The 20,045-nt window shown below is 36.4% G+C and overlaps 1 protein-coding gene across 7 annotated transcripts in view; it reads right to left on the bottom strand.

Annotated features, from left to right (window-relative positions):
- The window catches only part of SLC4A10 (solute carrier family 4 member 10), a 145,504-nt gene that overhangs the window by 41,514 nt on the left and 83,945 nt on the right, over positions 1-20,045 (bottom strand). For 6 of the 7 annotated variants that reach the window (XR_015804892.1, XM_088168140.1, XM_014880884.2 and 3 more), the window contains 2 exons: positions 11,636-11,824; positions 1,391-1,482 (listed from right to left, as the gene is read on the bottom strand). Coding sequence is in view for 6 of the 7 variants with exons in the window: in XM_088168140.1 (XP_088024266.1) it covers positions 1,391-1,482; positions 11,636-11,824 (281 nt within the window). In the remaining variant the exon portion in view is untranslated. The remainder of the gene's footprint in view (positions 1-1,390; positions 1,483-11,635; positions 11,825-20,045) is intronic. The other variant, XM_014880885.2, reaches the window with a different exon arrangement.

Below are 20,045 nucleotides of genomic sequence, written 5' to 3' on the forward strand. Positions count from 1 at the left end.
AGCAGCACTACAAAAATAATGAGTGAAGGATCAAATGATGCAGTTCCCATTCTTGTTTAATGCAAACAGAATTGAAGTTAGACGACTGACTGGGATTTGGATCCTACAGAACACAAAGCAACTGGAGAAATGTTCAAGAAAAGCACTACTAAAACTTATTCCCTTCACTTCTGCATAGCTCAGTTTTGAATAGACAATTTTATTTGTATTTTATATCCTTTACAAATTTTACATCTTGATATTAAAACACTTGCAAAAACAATTAGCTTTACTTGAGACTTAATATAAATATCATGAAACCAATATTGTACTTTAAAGCATTATAGTTTAGTTTGAAGTATGTTTAAAGGATTAACATTCAATTTTTAACAACCTGCCACTGTTTATAGATGTTCCTGTAGCCTCTATAGAAATGTATTCATAATACATTCCCAGCCAGCCTCCTTTTTTCTCATTGTCATTGACAGAAAGATCTGTTTTCCCCTCTTATTTCAGCCATATACGATTCATAGTCTGGAATGTTCAGTCCAAAATTCAAATGATGCAAATAGCTACTGCTGCTAGGAAATAAGTCTGGCACCAGATGGAGCAATCACATAACTCTACTTTTAGCTCAGCTGCACTAACATTAAAATTCAGCAGACTCAAAGTGATGTTCTTCAGAATTTTGGTTTGAATCACCTTTCTTCACTTACTCAACCTTTGTTGCATTAATGTGTCAGCTGAAGTCATCTGTCCCTGCCAGGCCTGTCATTTGTATCCATTGTGACTGCCTTAGGTGCATACAGACTTCTTACACAAATTAGGATTCTCCTTCACATTAAAGCTGAGAAGCTGTTTGCTTTTCTTTGCTATCTAACATTGAACTGTCATTGCAATCTCCACTGCTGAACAGTTAACATCTTTTGTAAAGTGTACTGAAATATCTCGGCTTGCCAGAAGAATTAAGTTATAGGTTTACAGAAACACATTCTGTTTGAGACATCTGGAATCCACGAGTTCAGGTTATAAAAAGCATAGTTTGCATTCATGCAACACTTCTACAGAAAGTAAAAATCTAAGGTAAATGTGAATTATAGGAATTCTGAATTACTTTCCTACTTAGATAATTTTCTGTTAATTTGTAAAATTTCCCCTACATATATATATACCTATGATATTAAATTTATCTGTGTTCCTAAGCTGTGATTTCCTGTTGCATAGAATTTAGAAAGAAAACGTAAGATTCTGTTTTGTCATGCAGAAACTGCACTGCAGTGCACACAAAAATTCAATGCCAAAGTAAAATCTGCACTTTACAGGTTTCATGACTTGCATGGATTCATTTTATTTCATTTTAAATATCTGTTTGGTAGTCAGGAAGCTCTCTTCACCATCAGCAAACACTTACCTTGCTAAAGTCAACAGTGCTGTTTTCTCTGCTCACATCATTTTTGTTTTCAATACAGGCTGGAGTAGCCTGTGGGGAAACAACCTGACCTGCTAAAAGAAGTATCATTATTACAGAATACTAACAGTTCTATATATAAAGAAACATTTAACAACAGTTATTAGAGTTCTGCATACATTTCATATCATAGATACATGATGCACCTAAATATGGCATTTTAATTAAAAACTTATTTAGAACAGCACATTCTCAAAAGACAGAACATTCATCATGCACAGTTAGGAACGTGAGAAAGTAATTTAGAAAATATAAAAGATAGTGTTGGATATTAGAAGACAAAATTTCTATACCTATTAAACCATACAATTTCAAAGATATACATTTGGGGAAAGTCTTGCCTTCACATAGCTTTTGAAAAGAATTTGAGGAGCTGCCAATTTTGGGCAATATCTGTCTACAAAAGTAATCCTCATTGACTTAAACAGGATTACGAATTTTTACGAAGTTACTCATGAGTATAAGAATTATACACATATAACAACTGATTATAACAACTACAAAAAAACAACATAAAAGTGGACTGGTATATAACAAATATATTGTAAATTAACTGATTTATAGGGCCAGTATTGAAAAATGTGATTATGGATATGTATAAAACAAATGCTTCAGCAAACATTTTCCAAAAAATTCCAGTGAGGATTTAGTAATGTATTTTAAAAAAGTTTTTAAAATCTCAAGATGAGAAATGTTTAAATACACCTCAGTTTTGTGGAAACAAAGAGCAAGTCTTTTGACCAAAAAAAGCTCAAAAAGAGAAAAACAGAGTCAAGTAACAAGTCTATGTCATAGAAAGTGTATTTTCACTTAATGCCAGCATTGTCCCTGCCCGTGGCCAGAGCCCACTGTGCACACACTGAAGTGTGGGGCTGGCAGTAGGGCAGCACACAAATCCCACAGGGGCACAGCCCATGCACTACTTGCCTTCACTCTTTCTCCCTCTCTGGCATGTCAGAAGCCACACACAGCTCTGAACACCACAATGAAGTACAAGAGAAAGTACCAAATATATGAGCCAACTATCTCTTACTGCCCTAACACATACCCAGGAATAACTACAGAGTCCAACTGGCCCAGAGTCAGCATCTCGTGCCCAGCATATATTTGTTTCCATAGCGAATAAAGTCTCTCATATGACTGAGAAATGATGATGTGAAAACATTGGTTCTGGTGAAAATCAACCTAAACTTGCACAGTAACAAAGACCATATGTTCATGATATTTGAAGATGAAGACAGTCAGAAAAGTCCTAAGCTAGGCAAATTGTCTGGGCAATTCCAAAAGCCACAGCCTGGCCTCTCACACTGCAGGGACCCAGCCCTGCAGCCCAGGCACATCCTCAGACACAGCCAGGACACCGAGCAGGACCCAGCCTGGACAGGACCAGAGACTTGAAACAGCACCTCAGCCACTGCCAAAATGCTGAAGTATCCACTTTCTGTCACAGCTGAGAAATACAGGAACCCTGACTAAGTCTGGTCATGAATTCCCAGTTGAAACACTTGCTCAAGGAAAATGCTGGTTTTCATGAAAATCAACATGTCATTTTCCACTAGACATATCTCCCATGACACAAAACAGGTTTTAGACTCGTGTGTGCATCCTGGCAGCACAGACAGAGATACTGCACTTTGATTAGGTAGTACATTAACAAAAGGTTTAAAAATGTATTTCTAGGAATCTTATTATTAAATGTATGTATCTTTAAACTGCAAGTATTTCCATTTTTCTCTCTGATTCAGGACAAGGACAGATCAAAATAAGAATAGAAATCAGGGCTTTTGTTCATCTCTACAGTAAAATAAACAGAATGGCAAACAGATATGACAAGAATGTTGATCTAAGCAAACAGAATAAAAATAAATTTAGGATTAGAATTTACATATGACAAAAATAAAGGATTAATTTTAGAAATCCACATATTAATGTAAGTTAAAGGAATTCATATAAAAAGAGGCTATTAATTCCTAAATGTCACAGGAGGCAACTTTTGCAAAACAGAAGCCAGAAATTATTACATATGCAAGGTATTTATAAACAGTCATTCAATTTGTCTGTTTTAATTAGAACTGAAAGAAAAACAGAGTTCCATCATTGTTAAACCATCACCTTTACAATATGTATTCCAGTGCACTACTTCACACTGCAATTCTTTTTCTGCATTGTTTATTTAGCAGTCCTTAAATTATTTTCACAGGAATCATCCTGTAGCATTATAGCTATTAAAAGGCATTAATATAAAAACTATATAAATTTTATTCCTGTTCTATTTTGGAGATTTTATAATTGTGACAAAAAAACCCTTCCACTTATTTAAATAGAGAAGGCATCAAGTGCTCAGGGAAAATTTCTGTCTTAACTTACTCCCAGAAAACCCAAAATCTAGTAATGTAAAACCTGCTGACTCTTCATTTTTTTCCTTTTAAACACTCCTCTGTACCCTAGGCTATATGAAAAGGGAAATAGATGTAATAATTACTCATACTAATATACATATTACATTATAAAGAAGTTACAGGAAAGTAACAGAAATAGTAGCTCATTATCTTTCTGTTGCTAATTAGGAATTTACACTTTTTTCTGGACTCAAAAATTCAAGAAAATGAGAGTAGAGCTATCTGCCAGAGAAAAAACCATTGACCAACAAAGGAGTCAAAGCATGGACCACTTGTTTAAATACTGAAGTTTTAACACCGTAATTGGAGGTGTCAAAAGCAATCAGCATAACAATCCAGAGGACTTTTAAATATTGTACCCACTTTTCTTTCAGGAGAAAAATATGTAAAGATATACATATAAGGAATAAAAAGCCACTACCAGAAAGTATGTGAAGTTTTTAAGAATAGCATATGTTCTTTTTCTGTGCCAACAGAAGACCTCAAACTTTGATTTACCCATATGCTGGAGTAATCTGAAAGAACACAAGTTTTACCTTGAGGAAGAAAGACTTTTTTAAATGGCTCTACAGCTTCGGACAGCTTTCTGCTTCATGGAACAACAAGTTTGGGTTTTTACTATATTCAGTAACAATCAAAGATACAAGGTGGAAACAACAGGTAATCTCTTTTCACAACAAAACCCCCACCAAAGTAACCCCAAACTATAATCAGACTTTAAATATTTGTCATGGTTTATTACTTCTTTTGTTTGAGCTGAAGATATGGGGTTCAGGCTGCTAAGAACGATGAAGGCATAAACCATCAACTCCCTGTAAGAGGAAATTAGAGCAGCAAAAGCCCCATCATTCCATTCTTTCCTGCCCTCTCCTCACCAGGTCCATTTCAGCACTCCATGCAAAATGATTATTTACATGTTGTATGGGGTAAATACAGAATTTTATTCCTCAAGAGTACAATGTCATACTTTGAGTCATTATAAAGCTGAAAGCTCAATTTATCCTGCAGTCCACCTACATAAAGCACGTGAAGAGCTGCATTTTTCAAGAATTCATCAGAGCCATTCACAGTTTTAAGTATCAAATGCACAATGTGGTATAATTGAATTATCCAGGGTACATACAAAGGAACTTAACACATGATAAAACTATGCTATAATTGGTGTAACACCTTTTCTATATAATAAAAAGCCAGTATCAGCTTTTGAAATTATGTTTTAAAAAACTGGCATATATAAAAAATAAGTGTCTTTTTCAGATAATGTGAAATTGCCAGAGCTTTGACTAGAGCAAGAATTCACACAAAAAACCCAGTCTTTCATGCAAAGTCAAGCCACTTAAAAATCAAAATAAGGTCCACACTTGCTACAGTAATAGAAGTTTGGCATTTTTGCCAGTTAGTCCTGGCAAATCTTAAAAAAAATTAATCCCAATAAATTAATGTCACATATAACATATTCTTGCTCCCTCAAATGTAGAAATTAAGACATTTAACTACGTGCATTACAGTTATTATTCAAAATTCAAGATGTCTCTAGAACAATAATGACAAAAACGCAGAACAATGTAGTCAGACAAATCACAGTTAATGGAAACAAACTGGATGCCACCAATACATCAAAGGAAACAAAACCAGAAAATAGTTGCTTATTTTTCTAAACCATACATATTTCTTCCCACTCAAAAAAAAAAAAATCCTAATTTTCAAACTTCTTGAATCTTCAGACTTTTCACTGCAATTAGTCATCAATTTTCCAAATCTAAATGAGCAACACTGTCGAGATTGAAAGTCAAAGATTGAAAAACAGTACATTGTCTCAAGTGTATGATGAAATTCTAATACAACAGAGTAGTGAGAGCATCTCTCCCGGCTGAATTGTGTGAGTCCTTTAGGCCTCTTGATGAATATTTTTAATCAGTGGGGAATCATGTCACTGCCATTGTACCATCGTAACTACAAGGAGATTTAGCGTTCACTAATGATATACAGTTTAAGAGGATGAAGAAGTCACTTTAGCTGTTTTTCTAATGCTAGGCCTGAATATCTCAAGCATAATTCACATGAAGTCATGCAGTATAAACGAAATGCTGTGATTTGCAGTTTTATAAACTGATGTAAGAAAATGAACCTATAAAGAAATGGCACTGTCCCCCCACCAAAACAAAAATTACACACAAACTTCTTTTCAGTGTGCCACAGCTGCAGACAAAGACCTGAAGTGTTTCTTAAAATCACTATAGCAAGAAGTTGCATGCTGACAAGAAATTGAGATGAAGACATGTTTACATTTGAAATGATCTGAAGCCCAAGCAAGAATAGGTATTTATTTATACTACCTCTGAACCTTCAGGGAGTTTACAGAACCCAAAGGATAGGAGATGAGGAAGATACAGAGATGAGATGAGCCTGTTAGAGACAGACACAACAAAGACAGAGCAAAATAAAGAAATACAAAGATGAATGATACAGTTTTATACATACAGATTACACATTTTATCATGGGTACAAGGAAATGCAGAGAAAGAAAGAATAAGTATCAGATGAAAATGCTCATAAATACAAGTTATATTTTAGTAGTATAAAAACCTGTGGAAAATACAACCTGATTTAAATATATATACATTTGAGAATCTAAAGCAAGAAATAGAACATTAGCTACTTTAAGGCAGAATTATTTATCTTTGCGTTTGCCTTCTCTTCAAGATAAGCTGAAGCACTTCCCCTGATCCAGATCCAATATTTCAGAAAACCTGTGAGTCTATTAATGGCATTGGTTGCAATTTACTACCAAAATGGAAGTGCATGGTCATGTACTTGGGAATGTCTCCCCATCCTTGTCATGGGGCTCCAGGTCATGTCCACCTTTCTCCATGTGACAGTATTGACATGGGAGATTCACCTGCTCTAAGCTCACTCTGAGTTATGGCATAAATCCTTGAACTGATCTTTAGAAAGGATTGGGAAACTGAAGAAGGTAACTTACACCATAACATAACTGGGAATTTTGACTTTCCAGGATACTGAAAGATGCTATCCTAAATTAGGACAATCTTAGACTCCAATACCTCTGCTTGTGCTCACACTGCTACAAAACAACGAAGTCCAAACCAGCCCATGATACTAATTGAAATAACTGGGAAAAGGTTTGGAAAAGACCACGTCAAAATGAACAATTTCAGCAGTTCATGCTAGTAACTCTGAAGATCCCAAATTTAATATGTCATTGCTTTCTTCAAGCTCTTTGGAACACCAATAAACCTCTGCTTGGAATTCAAGAACTTCTCAGAATCAGACATGACATGTGGTGAAACCCAATTTTTACACTAATAATGTGCCTGCTCTGATGTCAAGGGAGAAGAATGGCATAAGTACAGAACAGAAAACAGGCATAAGATCATGCTACTGTGCATAAAGAACACTTCAGCAAGGTGCATGAAAATACAAGTTACTTAGCTTGCCATACTCCTCTCCCAAGTTCCTTCCTCTTGGACTTTAACCAGTATAAGATTTGTTAGATTTCATTTTATATACACATACACATATACATATATATATATATATATATATATATATATATATATATATTTATAATATACGCACCCCATAGACTAAAATTAAATAGCCAGGAAAAATTCTTAAATGCTTATATGATGAAAACTTCTTTCCTAACTACATTTTCACAGTATCAGTTATTTTTTCATGCCACACATGCTTAAACTCTGAATTTCAGAACCCCTTTTATAAAAGGGGCAAGGCTTATGGAATTATTTTAGCATTCCTCTGAAATAGAGAGGTGTCATATATTTGCAGTTGTCTTCAGCTTTTTAGGCCATGTCATAGGAACAAACACAGCTCTGAGGTATCAGTGTGAAATCGATTCACCTCAATAAAAACTCCTTAAGTTGCTTTATAAAGCAAACTTTCTAAAGATGATTTACCAATGAAAAAAATTCATATTTTTACCTGTCTTTTACAGTATCTGTGCTAAAGTCACTTGCCACCCTCTATTTTGGGTATTTGGTGTCAAATTAGCCTATTAAAAAAAAGTCATTTTTCCTGCTCTTTTGCCAAATTTGACTGTCGTTTTTTATTGGAACATCAAAAGCAGGCTTTTAATTCTCACAGTTTTGATGCCTAATGAAAAGTGAAAGTTAAACACAGCATGGCAGCATTAAAAATGCATGGTAAATCCATAGCACCCTGACATCTTAGCCCTGCAGAGGATGTGAAGAAAAGCCATTGTAAACAAAAGATAATACTACTAAATACAAAGCAAATTAATTAGATGGTCTGACAGCTTCATAAACAAAGAAAAATGGAGGGAGAACATATGTACAACTATCTTCCAGCAAAGATATCACAATGGCCTGTCAGTGGTGCTGCCATATATTGAATTAATTTATGTATTCATTTTCAGACTTTGCTCCCGAACATCTGAAAATTGACACATTGATAAGATACTATTGTCAAGAACTTGGACAAAGAAGGGAGTTTGAATCCTCAGCTGTACCACATAACCCACAGATCAGGGACTTAGGGCTCTGAATCATCTTTTTTACAATCAACAGACTGCTAAGGATTGTTTCCAGCTCAACTGTCTAACACTAACCCCAAATTTAACCAAAGAGAGAACTTCCTTCAGTGCAGAAGAAATGTCCCAGTTCCCCTGTCTCATTTCAGCAGGAACAAATCTCCTAAAGCTCCTGGCACGTGCTCTTTATGGAAAGCCCTGTCTCTGACAGGGGTGAACTGGGCTCTGAGGTCACCAGCAGTACCTGAGAGCATCGGTTTCTCTTCCTGGAGCCTTCTAGGAATTAAGCTTACCATGCAGAAAGTGAAAGCAGCAATATTTTGATTCTTTCTTTTTATTAAATGGAGAGTACATCAGTGTACTGATGGCAATTTAGAAACATTTTACCTTCATAAATTCTTTCTTTTACACATATTCAGCTGTTGCTTTTATATGATTCAAACTTATATTTTAACAACTCATTTTTATGTTACTATGAGTAGCTTGTACAGACATTCCACGGCAATCTAAAAGAAACATACAGCTGAGTGAGCATAACACTGTAGCTGAACTCCAGCCTTTGGGAGGCACTGGCAGAGAAAATTATCAGAAACCTCACTGCTACCCCTGGTCAAGCTTCTAAGAACAGCAGAGTTCCTGACAGCCGAGCATTTCAGTGCAGATTTCTGCATAATTTACACACCACTTATACTTGCAAGTTACACAGGATGAGGATATAACTCAGAGAATGCCAGAAGAGGTACAGTTAGTGTACCTGAAACTAGGCAGCTCTCCAGAAAATTCTCTCTTTTCCCACTTTTTAAATCCTGGAGTACTGAGGCAATAGTTGCCACTCAGACCCCTGAGCTGCTTATTTGTAGTTGTCTTGAAAAGGGAAAAAATTCTAGTTCCTTTTAAAACAAAAAACTTAAGACTAGATTTTCCTTTTCTAAAGCTAATACTAATTTCAATGCAATTAATAAATAAAATAAGATGTAGACTTTTTAATGTAATAGGGCAATGGATGAGAAGAGAAAAACCTCTAATAAACAAATCCTCTTTGTTTAATCACAGGGCCATCATCGATTTTGAAGAGGTCAATGCAGGAGGCTGCCAAACATGCATTAGCACTTAAAGGATGCAAGTAGAAGAACAATGCTTCAAATTGATTAAAAAACATCTCTGTCCAAAAAGTAAATGCTTAGAACTTTTCACTGTGACTTAGATAGAAATCCGATATACTTTCACATAAGCATCCCTAAAATTTTTGAATCTTTTTACATACATATATAATTTCTATTATGCCTATTGGTACATGTAATTTAAATTAACACAGTAAAAGTGACTAAGATTGTTTTTAACAGAGGCCAGAGTACTCTGAGATATATCTACACAAGCACATGAACTATGCATTTGGCATATTTTCATCTTGCAGAATAGGGACAAAGTAAAAACTATAAGAATGTCTCCCTGCTTAAGAGAATCACTTAACTACTGAGTATATAAAATTAGTGTGTTTAATATGGACTTAGATGCTAACCTGATGAGAATTAATTTTGGGGGGAATTTAGGAAGAGCTAGGAAGTTTGCCAGAAGAAACTTGGGCAAAACTAAGATGTTTCTGGAGTGAATTACTGCATCCGTTCCACTAACGGACACAGAAAGTTACCAAAATTGAGCTCATGATAATTTCATATCTTTCATAACCTTGCCCTGAAGGTTCTTCTTAAGGCAACTAGTGCCTATTTATTACATAAGATCTAGTGCAAAAAGCTTAATGGAATGCAAGCTGCCATCTTATATCCTGTGGAAATTAAGTACAGGATCATTATATCATTAACTTTCTCTAATGTCTCCTGAATATTTTTTTAAATCATCAGCAAAAGTATATCTGTATGAATCAACAAGAAAGTTGCCTTAAAAAGGATGGCCCCTACTTACATTTACTCCTGTGCATCCATATGTATAATCAGACACATCTTAGTAAATATTATTTTTTCCTTACTCTTAAAGTTATACTTTGACACAATTAAGGTTTCTATTTAATATCCTCATCAGATGAAATTACATGTTGCCTTTTAGGTCTGAGAATCTTCCCCGGGGAAGCAACTAGATTTAGAGCTCTTAAAACGTTATATGGCAATGATTGAAATAAAGGCTTCTTCCTTGAAATCAAGTTAACCTTTATATTGACAGCCCCATCTTTCCAGATCAGCCACACAACTGCTCTTTGCCCTTCTGTCCCATGCCTCAGAGCACACAGATTCCTCTTGCAATCCTGACCTTCCCTGTGCTATGGCTGTTTCCTCACTCCCCACTACCCAACGTGATGGGGGAGCTCAGTAAGGCTCTGAAACAGAGTAACAGCAGAAGGGACTGAGATTTCACTACAGTAAAATCCAAATTTCTGGAAAAAGAGTTAACTGAAAAATATTTGCAAAATTTGGATGCAAATTTCATAACATAGACCTTTGTTCATGCAAATAAGGAAGGGGCAATAAGAAATGATCTTTCATTACGATGACCTGCAACAAAAATATACCTTGTAAGGACTTCTATAAAGGCAAGAAAAACAAAAAAAAGTTATGCCAATATTTTACTCAAGAACCAATCTGCAAGCATTTCTCATTTGCATTACCCTGATTTTCCCAAAAAGGATTTTCTGAAAGAACAAGGTACAGCTTTTGTGATATCTCTCCAACACTGTCATCTTGAAATGTTTGCCTCATTTTTCAACCCCTCAAACTCACCTATAAAATCTGAAGCAGCAGCTGAACTTCAGCTAATGCATACACTGTTGTAGACTTAGAAACTATTTCAATAATCCACTACATTTTAAATAAATATGTCCTGGACAGTCAACAGAAGTCAAAAATAGTCCTACCACATTCCTGGCACTGATGGAGCCCATCCACAGTTCAGAACAATCCTGTGCAAAGACACTCAAGCTCAGTCTGAGGAAGCACAGAGCACCTAAAGTGTACCTAAGCTGCACTGGCAATCATGTGCCATGCCAGTGGCACACCAGCACAGCTTCCAACACCTCAGCCAGTTCCCTTGAACAGCTCTGCCCAGCCCTGAGTTGTGCAAGATAGCCAGATTTCTTTAAGCAGGTATACATCTGAATGTATAAGAGGAGCCACTCTCATGCAAAAAGGACCATTTTTACAGGGTAGCTTTTCAGAGCAGAATCACGCTGTTAAGCCATGGGTAAAAAGCACATGCAGTACCAAACAGGCAGATGCTGCTGAAGGCTCAAAATGCAAAATAAAGCATTACCATTTTTATCCATGGAATGGGGCTCAGACTGCTTCTTTCCAATATCAGCAAAGGATCTTACAATTGGGATCCTGTTGCTCAGCTTCTTCTGGTTCTGATGGTGATGCTGTTTCAGTAATGCCTCATGCACTCTATGACGAACATCCTCACTGAGCTGCCCAGAACCCACCTGCTGGTCCAGAATCATATCTGAAAATATATACATAAACATAATAAAGCAGGGGGAAAAGGAAACATTTTATCTTTTAAATTGCAGTAAAAATGATTAGAACCCTATAGGATTACAAATGAAATGCACTAGCTCCTTTAATGCAACAAAATTAAATGTAAGCTTTATCTAGAAGTGTTTCACTCTTGGGGGGAGAGAGTCAGGGGAAGAGCAGGGAGAAAAGGATTCTATTAATACAAAAAAAATCATCAAAAAAATTATGCAGTTCACAAATTAAGGTCATCTATGCAACGACTTTGAAATCAGTCCTTAAGCACTCCCACATATAACATATATAAATCCAGGGTTATGATGTGTATAAGATGTCTTTTTTTTTTCCAAATAAACCATATTCTATATCCTACAAAGGACTGGTATGCTGTGAGGAAACTATTTTTTTATTTCCTTTGCACTTATCACAGGAGATCAGTCTTTCTTGGAACTATAATTACAATACCTTCAGTGCAGTACAAAGAAACTTCAGGTAAGACAATACAGAAAAATTGCTGTATTATTTGTCAATATCAGATAGAACCTATTTCTACTGCTGGATGTACATGTTCCTGCAAGAGGATAGTTTTGAGGTGGTGAGAGTGAAACTGATCCCCCTGCTAAGGAATTACAACCATTTTTGCAGTGCACTAGCATAAAATAGTTTTATGTATTCATATTCAACACTATTTGTACATACACAGCCATCCTTCTAGTTAAGGTGGCACAGCCCAGTGAGGTGCTTTTACACCAAAGCACACAGAATGGACAAAAAACAGGAGGAGTTGGAAGCCACTGTGCTGCTAGAAAGTTATGACCTTGGTGCCATTACTGACACTTCGTGTGGAAAATTCCACAACTGGAGTGTGGCTATCGATGGCTACAGGCTGTTCATAAGAGACAGGAAAGGAAGGAGAGGCTGAGGAGCCACCTTCTACATCCAGACAGGGATTAAGCATGAGTAGCTGTCTCTGAAAAACAGCCACAGCAGAGGTAAAAATCAGAGACAGAGGCAACAAAAGGAACTTCACAGTTGTGGCTCACACCACAGGTCAGCCGATCAAGAGGAGCTTGCAGATGAAGCCATCCTACTCCAGCATCACAACACAAACTTTCCAGGCTGAGAAAACTGGGATTGTTAAGCCTGTGAAACAGAAGGCTTTGGGGTCACCTAATTGCAGCCTTCCAGTACCTAAAAGGAACTCAGAGGAAAGACAGGGCAAGACTGTTTACAAGGGCACATAGTGACAGGACAAGGGGATGGATGGATTTAAATTGAGAGTAGTTTTAGATTAGCAGGAAAAAATTCTTTACTATGAGGGTGGTGAGGCACTGGAACAGGTTGCCCAGAGAAACTGTGGATGTCACATCGCTGGAGATGTTCCAGGCAAGGCTGGATGGGGCTCTGAGCAACCTGGTCTACTTAAAAGTGTCCCTGCCTACAGTGGGGGGATTTGAACTACATGATCTTTATGGCTCCCTTCCAATCCACACTGCTCTGATTCCATTATTCTATGGCATTAATTATGTGTTTCAAATGGGAAAGAATTGTTGAGAATTTTGTGGGATTTTTTTTTTATTATTATTATTATTATTATTTGGGGAAATACTGCTACCAACAGTAATGATGCTTAACAGAAAAATAAAGGAAAGACATTCTGTATCAAAGCATGTATCACAGTATTTAAGTACGCACTGCCCTTGTATCAACTGGAAGAAACTGTACTGAACAAAAATAATGATATAATAAGCTGAGTCCAAACGCCTTGTACTGAAAATCCAGACAGCTCATGATTCTGTGCTGGAGTCAGATTCATGTCTGCCAGTAAACTCGATGGAAAAGCAAGCAGAGCAGGAAAAATAAAAAGCAGATGCATAATCAGTAGAGATATTATTTGTCATATCTTTGATTATGGCCAAGAGCAACAGAAGAGAGAAAATAAAAGGCAATAAATAACTATGCTAGTTAAAAGCAGATTTAATTGCTATGCATTATATATACATTTAAAATACACAAGTCTTTCTGTTGTTCTCAATATCAACATAACAAACCAATGTATCACACACCTGCTTGAGAGCAGAACAAGAAGAAATCTGCCTGTTTCACTTGCGATGGAGAGGCTACCAAAGAGTCTACACATCTACAGTGACACACACACAGAAAGACAAGGATGGGATCCAGGTAAATGCAGCTGCCAACAGATATGACCATGAGCAATGTACCCAGAGCTTTCAATGAAGAATCCGGCAGATGTTTTCAATGTTGTACTGGATCTCCCCAGCAACTACATCCTGTGCAGTACCAACAGCAGGGCTGACCAAACAGCTCATACCAAGGAGCAGTGTTGCCCCATACTGTACCCAAACAACACTAGTATTGAGCCTGAAGGGAACTTTTATCTCCAGGGTTAACTCAAACACCATCAGCACAGTTATCTCTGCACTCCCAGTCTAGAGAGAGGCTTTTTTTAAAATCACTCTATACCCTAATGAAAGAGAGAGAGAGAGAGAGAGAGAGGGGCATAGCAGCAAAATACATGACAGAAAGTCAAAGGAGAGGGTAACACAAGTTCGAGAAAAGTCTTCAGTAGAATATTTTAAGGATACAAGAATTTACAATACATGAAAAATGGAAACCAGTCTCCTCCTAGAAAAATATTTATTTTCCTCCTCTATTGCCTTTTGAGACATGCCTGTACTCTAAGGATATGACTATCTTGCCTTTAGACACCCTTAGTACATGAATCCAAAGGAAAAGCTGAATAAAAGGATTCCTCTAGGACAGGTAAATTTAGGGTTGTGGTCATCCCCTTGTTTACAAATAGGTAGAACTCTACTTGTATGGTGTCATTAGTGGAATAACAGTGTATTCCACATTAGATATTAAAATATATTAACTGCTGAGGACAAGGTCAATATTTAAGATTATCCACTTAGGAGAGAAAATTACAGGAAAAAGAAAATCAAATCCCTATCCTTTTCCTTTCCCTAGGATGCTCTGCTAGACTTGTTAGCAGCCACAGAAGCCACAGAGTTTCTGCCAGTGTGATGACTAACAATTTTTATTTCCTGCCAGAAAGAAGAAAGTGGCTTACCTTGAGTTTTTTGTGGTTTTTAAACAACTTCCCTTTTACTGTAACACTGCTACCAGTTGTAAAAAAAAGATGCATTCTTAGTTTTGGAAAGATGAAGATGTGCTTTCTTGCCTTGGTATTTCCCTCCAGCTGTTATTCTTTTAACTTAGATCCAGTTGAAGTAGTAACTGCAGGAGCTTAAATACAGTCAAATTTTTGGCAGATTGCTGTATTTTGACCCTTTTTTCAAGTCCTGCATAGATGTGAGATGGAATAAGACAGACTGTGTCCATCCACCCCTATCATTATGGGATTCCTTTTCAGTTTCTTCCCAAGCTTCTCAAAATAATTTTTTTTTAAAGCCTAGATCCCTGCAATATCGGTAACACCCTTAATTGCAAAGGTAGTCTTGGAAACCAGAGTAGCATGGTTAAAGCCCAAGAGAAGCATTTTAAACATTTAATTTTCAAAATTGACTGTAATTCCTTAATCCTGTGAGTAGAAGAGTATACACGCTCACATCAGTTGAAGCTGTTCATATTTTCAAAGCCCTGGTCTTCATTTTTGTATCTAGAGCAGGCAGACATTTCTTCACACTCCGTACGAAATAAAGGAGTAAAGAATCTTTGTTTTGAAGAATTTTCCTCCTGAATGCCCTTTTAAATTTTGCACAGCCCCTTTCTAGCCAGAGATACAGCTTACTATTCCATTTTTCAAGGATGCTTCACTATCATATGAAGCTTTCAGAAGGATGTGGAACCTGTGGAATATCCAGCAGCACAGTGTTACCCATTCTAGTAAATGCTCACACTGTAACATTTCTGCTGACATCAAGTACACTAAAGTAGGATGTTTCTTCAGTAAAGAATCTTGGTTGATACAGGAACCACGAAATCATTTTTTCAAGCTGTTAAAGACAGATATTCTCCCTGACCTGGTCATTTAAAATAATTGAAAGAAACTTGGAGTTTTATATAATTTCAAGAATGTTTTCTCCATTCAGACTCAGTTACAATACATCATCTGTATAAAATTAATTTTGTGAGTAAATGTGAGCAATGTGAGTACTTTAACAAGCTATTACAGTAACTGAGCTATAACTCATCACCACCTGTGAACAATTTACCCAGGCTGTGAATTACAGCACTGGGGTGCAGACAATTTGTATCAGTTCAAATGCAGCATGGCTCATGTGTGGCCCAGCAAAGAAAATTCCATCTGTCCCAGCTCTAGAGTCGGCAAGGATGCAAAAGCAGGCTGGCTGCTTCTACTGCAGCTTTGCACAGACACACTTGGACAGACCCATGTGGAGCCTCCACAGGTCCAGGTAAATGGACAATAAGGATGCTCTCCCAGCTCACTCCCCACTGCACCAAGTTCACAATGTGCTCATCACCTCATGTGCAATAATACACAGAATGTTTAGATGAAACATAGAATAAATTTACAGAAAACATACTGCATTTGTACCAAAATACCTGTGAAGTCCAAAAAGAAATTGCTGGGCTCATATTCTCTTGATGTAGGTTGGCACTGACAGTTTATAGCAGAAACTGAATTCAGTATATACCAGAAATACAAAACACATAGGCTTTTGTGTGCATCACAATTGCAATGATAGCTGACTACAAAACCTAATTTAAAAGCCAAAGCTTTTCTGGTTTGAGATCGTTGCCCTTAAAGACAGGGAAGAAAAAACCAAGCAACCCTAATGCATTGCTTTATGGAAGACAATCAGCTGGAACACTGTCCTTTATCTTAACACATCTCTAAAGACATGCACAGTAAGTCAGGGAGGAGGAGCAATACAAACCCAAAAATTAGGATTCCTGGGCTGCACTTGTGAACCAAGACCCATTTACATTATTTACAATACTGGTTATAAACTAGCTAAGCCAGCAGATTTGCAGCTCATCCAAGAGGGCAGAGCATTCCAGTGTTCTAAGACACAGATTCTATTCCCAGCTTTACCTGAAATTATTTGGTTCAATTATTCAGTTAACATATTTGAAAAGGAAAGAAAGAATGACAAATGTCTGCTTTTAAAAATAACAGTATGTAATTTTACTGAGAAACAAGAGTAAGTATTTCACAAAACTGTAAACTGCAAAGACAAGGCCAAAATTCCCAGCTTGCAGTTCAGAATTGTGGATGCCTCATAAAAATTAAATTTTGCAAGCTGAGATTGACTTGTGCAATCTAAAAAGATCCCTACACTTGTGGTTAACATGGGAAAACACAAAACAACCACAAAAAAAGACAGTGCTACTTAGAAGTTGGTACAGATCTACAATTTACTCACAGACAAAAGGAACAAAATCTGACAGTTTCTCCATAGAGGTTATTACCACATGCTAAGCTGAAAATAAAGCAAACAAACATAGAAACCTGGGTGAGAAGGTGAAAGCTGAACAAAAGACAGGTGTAGGGTCAAACAGAGAAGCAGATTACTCACAGGCAATCCCATGCTTTATTACAGTGCATGTAATAAAAGTTAAATGTACCATAAAAGCACTGTCAGAAACATAACACAATGTGAGTGCTGCAGATGAAACAAAAGGCTCCAGTGAAATAAAATCTCAACTTGAGCCAGTTAAAATATGTCATTATTATGGAGTAAAACAGCTTAGAGCAAACAAAGGTAAAAGAAGACTTGTTCAGATTGAAAGCTTAACATGATATTAATGAAATCAATAAAATTGCACACTTGGGATGTAATGCCCTGAGTTGCTGAGCACAGAGTCCGGTGACCTCAATCACAAGATTAAGCTGTTACACAGATTGAAAATTCAATCGTGAGGAACATACAAAAACTGCTTGGGAAAAAACAGTCAGATCTTGGGATTGGAAAGGAAGGGTGGATTTAAAATTTAATTTTAAAAAGAAACCATTATTACAATTAAACTATTTAAAATAAATGGGAATAGTTCAAATATGTGCAAGTCACCAAAGCTCCACTGTGCAGCAGAGGCCACAGTTTGTATTTGACAAGGTTTGACATTTGTTCACAGAACACTCTGCACAACTACAAGAATATGCAAGTTCTGTGGCTCATGCTGCAAAGAAAGTATTGCCATTAAAGGCTGGACTGAATAGTTTTTGAACCAAACAACAGAAAATGGCATCATATGTTAAATAGAGGAACCTTTTGGGTTCATTCAATGGTTTTAATCAAAAAACCAGATGGTAATCTGAGAATCTACATGGTTTCAAAGGAACTAAATGAAAATATCAAAAGAGAACATTTTCATCTGCCAACTTGAACAACACAGTGAAGCTGCTCTCTAATGGTACAGCCAGATTCTGGCAAATACATCCTCAAGAGACAAGTTCCAAAATAAACTGTTTTGATTACATAGATTTTTCAGACTTCCTTTTAGCATATGTTCTATACAGAAGTGATCGATAAAATATTACTACATAATGTTCAAAGGAATTCCTTATGCATGGAGTGCTAACTTACTGATACAAGAGTCACTGCAAAGACATATGAAAAAATAACGTCATGTATTAGAAATAGTAATAACTCCCCTAAAATGTGTGTAATAAAAATTGCATTTTTAAGCAGGATAAAGTTCAGCAGAGGAACTGAGTTCTTTTCAGGAGAAGCAAAATCTATCTTACAAAAATTAAGAACAATTTGAGAAAATTCAGGAACAAACATGCTGTTCTCATGTATGATGACAGTGTTGGAAATTCATCTCAGAAGTAGTCTGTATTATAATAAGATGCTGTCTGTTAATTCAGCATCATAGGTATGAATAAGCTCTTTTGCAACAAGGAAAATTGTGTGCCTGTCCAAACAAATATACAATCTTGTAGATGAAGTAATTTTCTAATAAGACAGTTGGAATAAAAAAGACCTAATAGCGAATGGACAGTTGGAATAGAGGATGATTTTAAAATTCTCACCACATAAACAGTACCAAAATATTTTTATGCAGAACTGTCAGTGTTTCCAGGGATAAAATACAAAATGTTCTGGAAATCATGCAAGCATTACAAAAGGTGGCTTTCATCTGTAGATTTTACCACATGCCCATTAATGTTTTAAAATACAGACTTTAATAATAGAAATTCTCAAGGGCTAAGTGCTAAGAGTTTAATGCCTTAGCGAGTAAGTGTTTATAGATTAAAAGCCTTGACTAAAACAAATAGGAATTCTTAGTCTCATTTTAGTAATAAATTTTAAGTATACCTCTTTCAATGATATGAAGACTGGCACTGCATTAATAGCAATGTAATTTGATATTGGAATATAGCCCAGATAGAAAGACATTACCAATAAATACACAACACACATTTCTCACTAACAAAGCATTAAGGCAAGTAGGAAGAAAGTACATGTGCACAAACAATGTATTTGCTCTCAAAAGATGATGCATTACAGCAATGCAGTAAAACTATCAAAAGATTACATAAAAAACCCAAAACCTTAAACTATAAAACAGAAGCACAATAATCGAATTTCTTTCAGGAGTACCCCTTAAAACTATAGGGCATAACCTGTTTCCACAAACTCTCCTAAAGAACAGTGACATGGAAACAAAAACAAAAGTGATCACCAGGCCTGCTGGACAAGCCTGGCATGAGGATGGTTAGCATGCCAAGTAAAAAGAGCTCAATGTTGAAAAAATTTGAAGCCAACAGGTGAGAGCAACCATTTCCTTAAATTCTAGTGTCAGGACTGCCACATACAACTGGAATACATAACAGTTCCTCTTGAAAACAACATTTGCATTATATACCACAAGATAAGTAGGATTATAATTACTAACAGGGAATAACAACTGACTGGAACAGACAATAAAGGATTTCCTGAGAGGTACCAGTTCTGCCTAATCTTCAGGTCCAGCAGTCACTTTTCGTTTCAAATGATATGACAGACAGTTCTTTTTACTCATCATATTTCTAAGATTCCCAGCACATAGGCCTGGGTGGTGTGCTTGTTATCCCTACTGTCAGCTTCCTTTCTCACAGTGCTGCCTACTGTAATATTTGTAATATTCTCTAATCACTGGAGACCAGGAATTACACACATATCAGTAAAGTAACAAATTACAAAGAAACCTGATTGAAGAAAGTTAAACAGCATTGCTATAGCACAAATAATATCAGCAGAGAAATGCAACTAGAG

Source organism: Sturnus vulgaris, chromosome 7 (assembly GCF_052056855.1).
Source record: "Sturnus vulgaris isolate bStuVul1 chromosome 7, bStuVul1.hap1, whole genome shotgun sequence".
In the NCBI taxonomy this organism is placed as follows: domain Eukaryota; kingdom Metazoa; phylum Chordata; class Aves; order Passeriformes; family Sturnidae; genus Sturnus; species Sturnus vulgaris.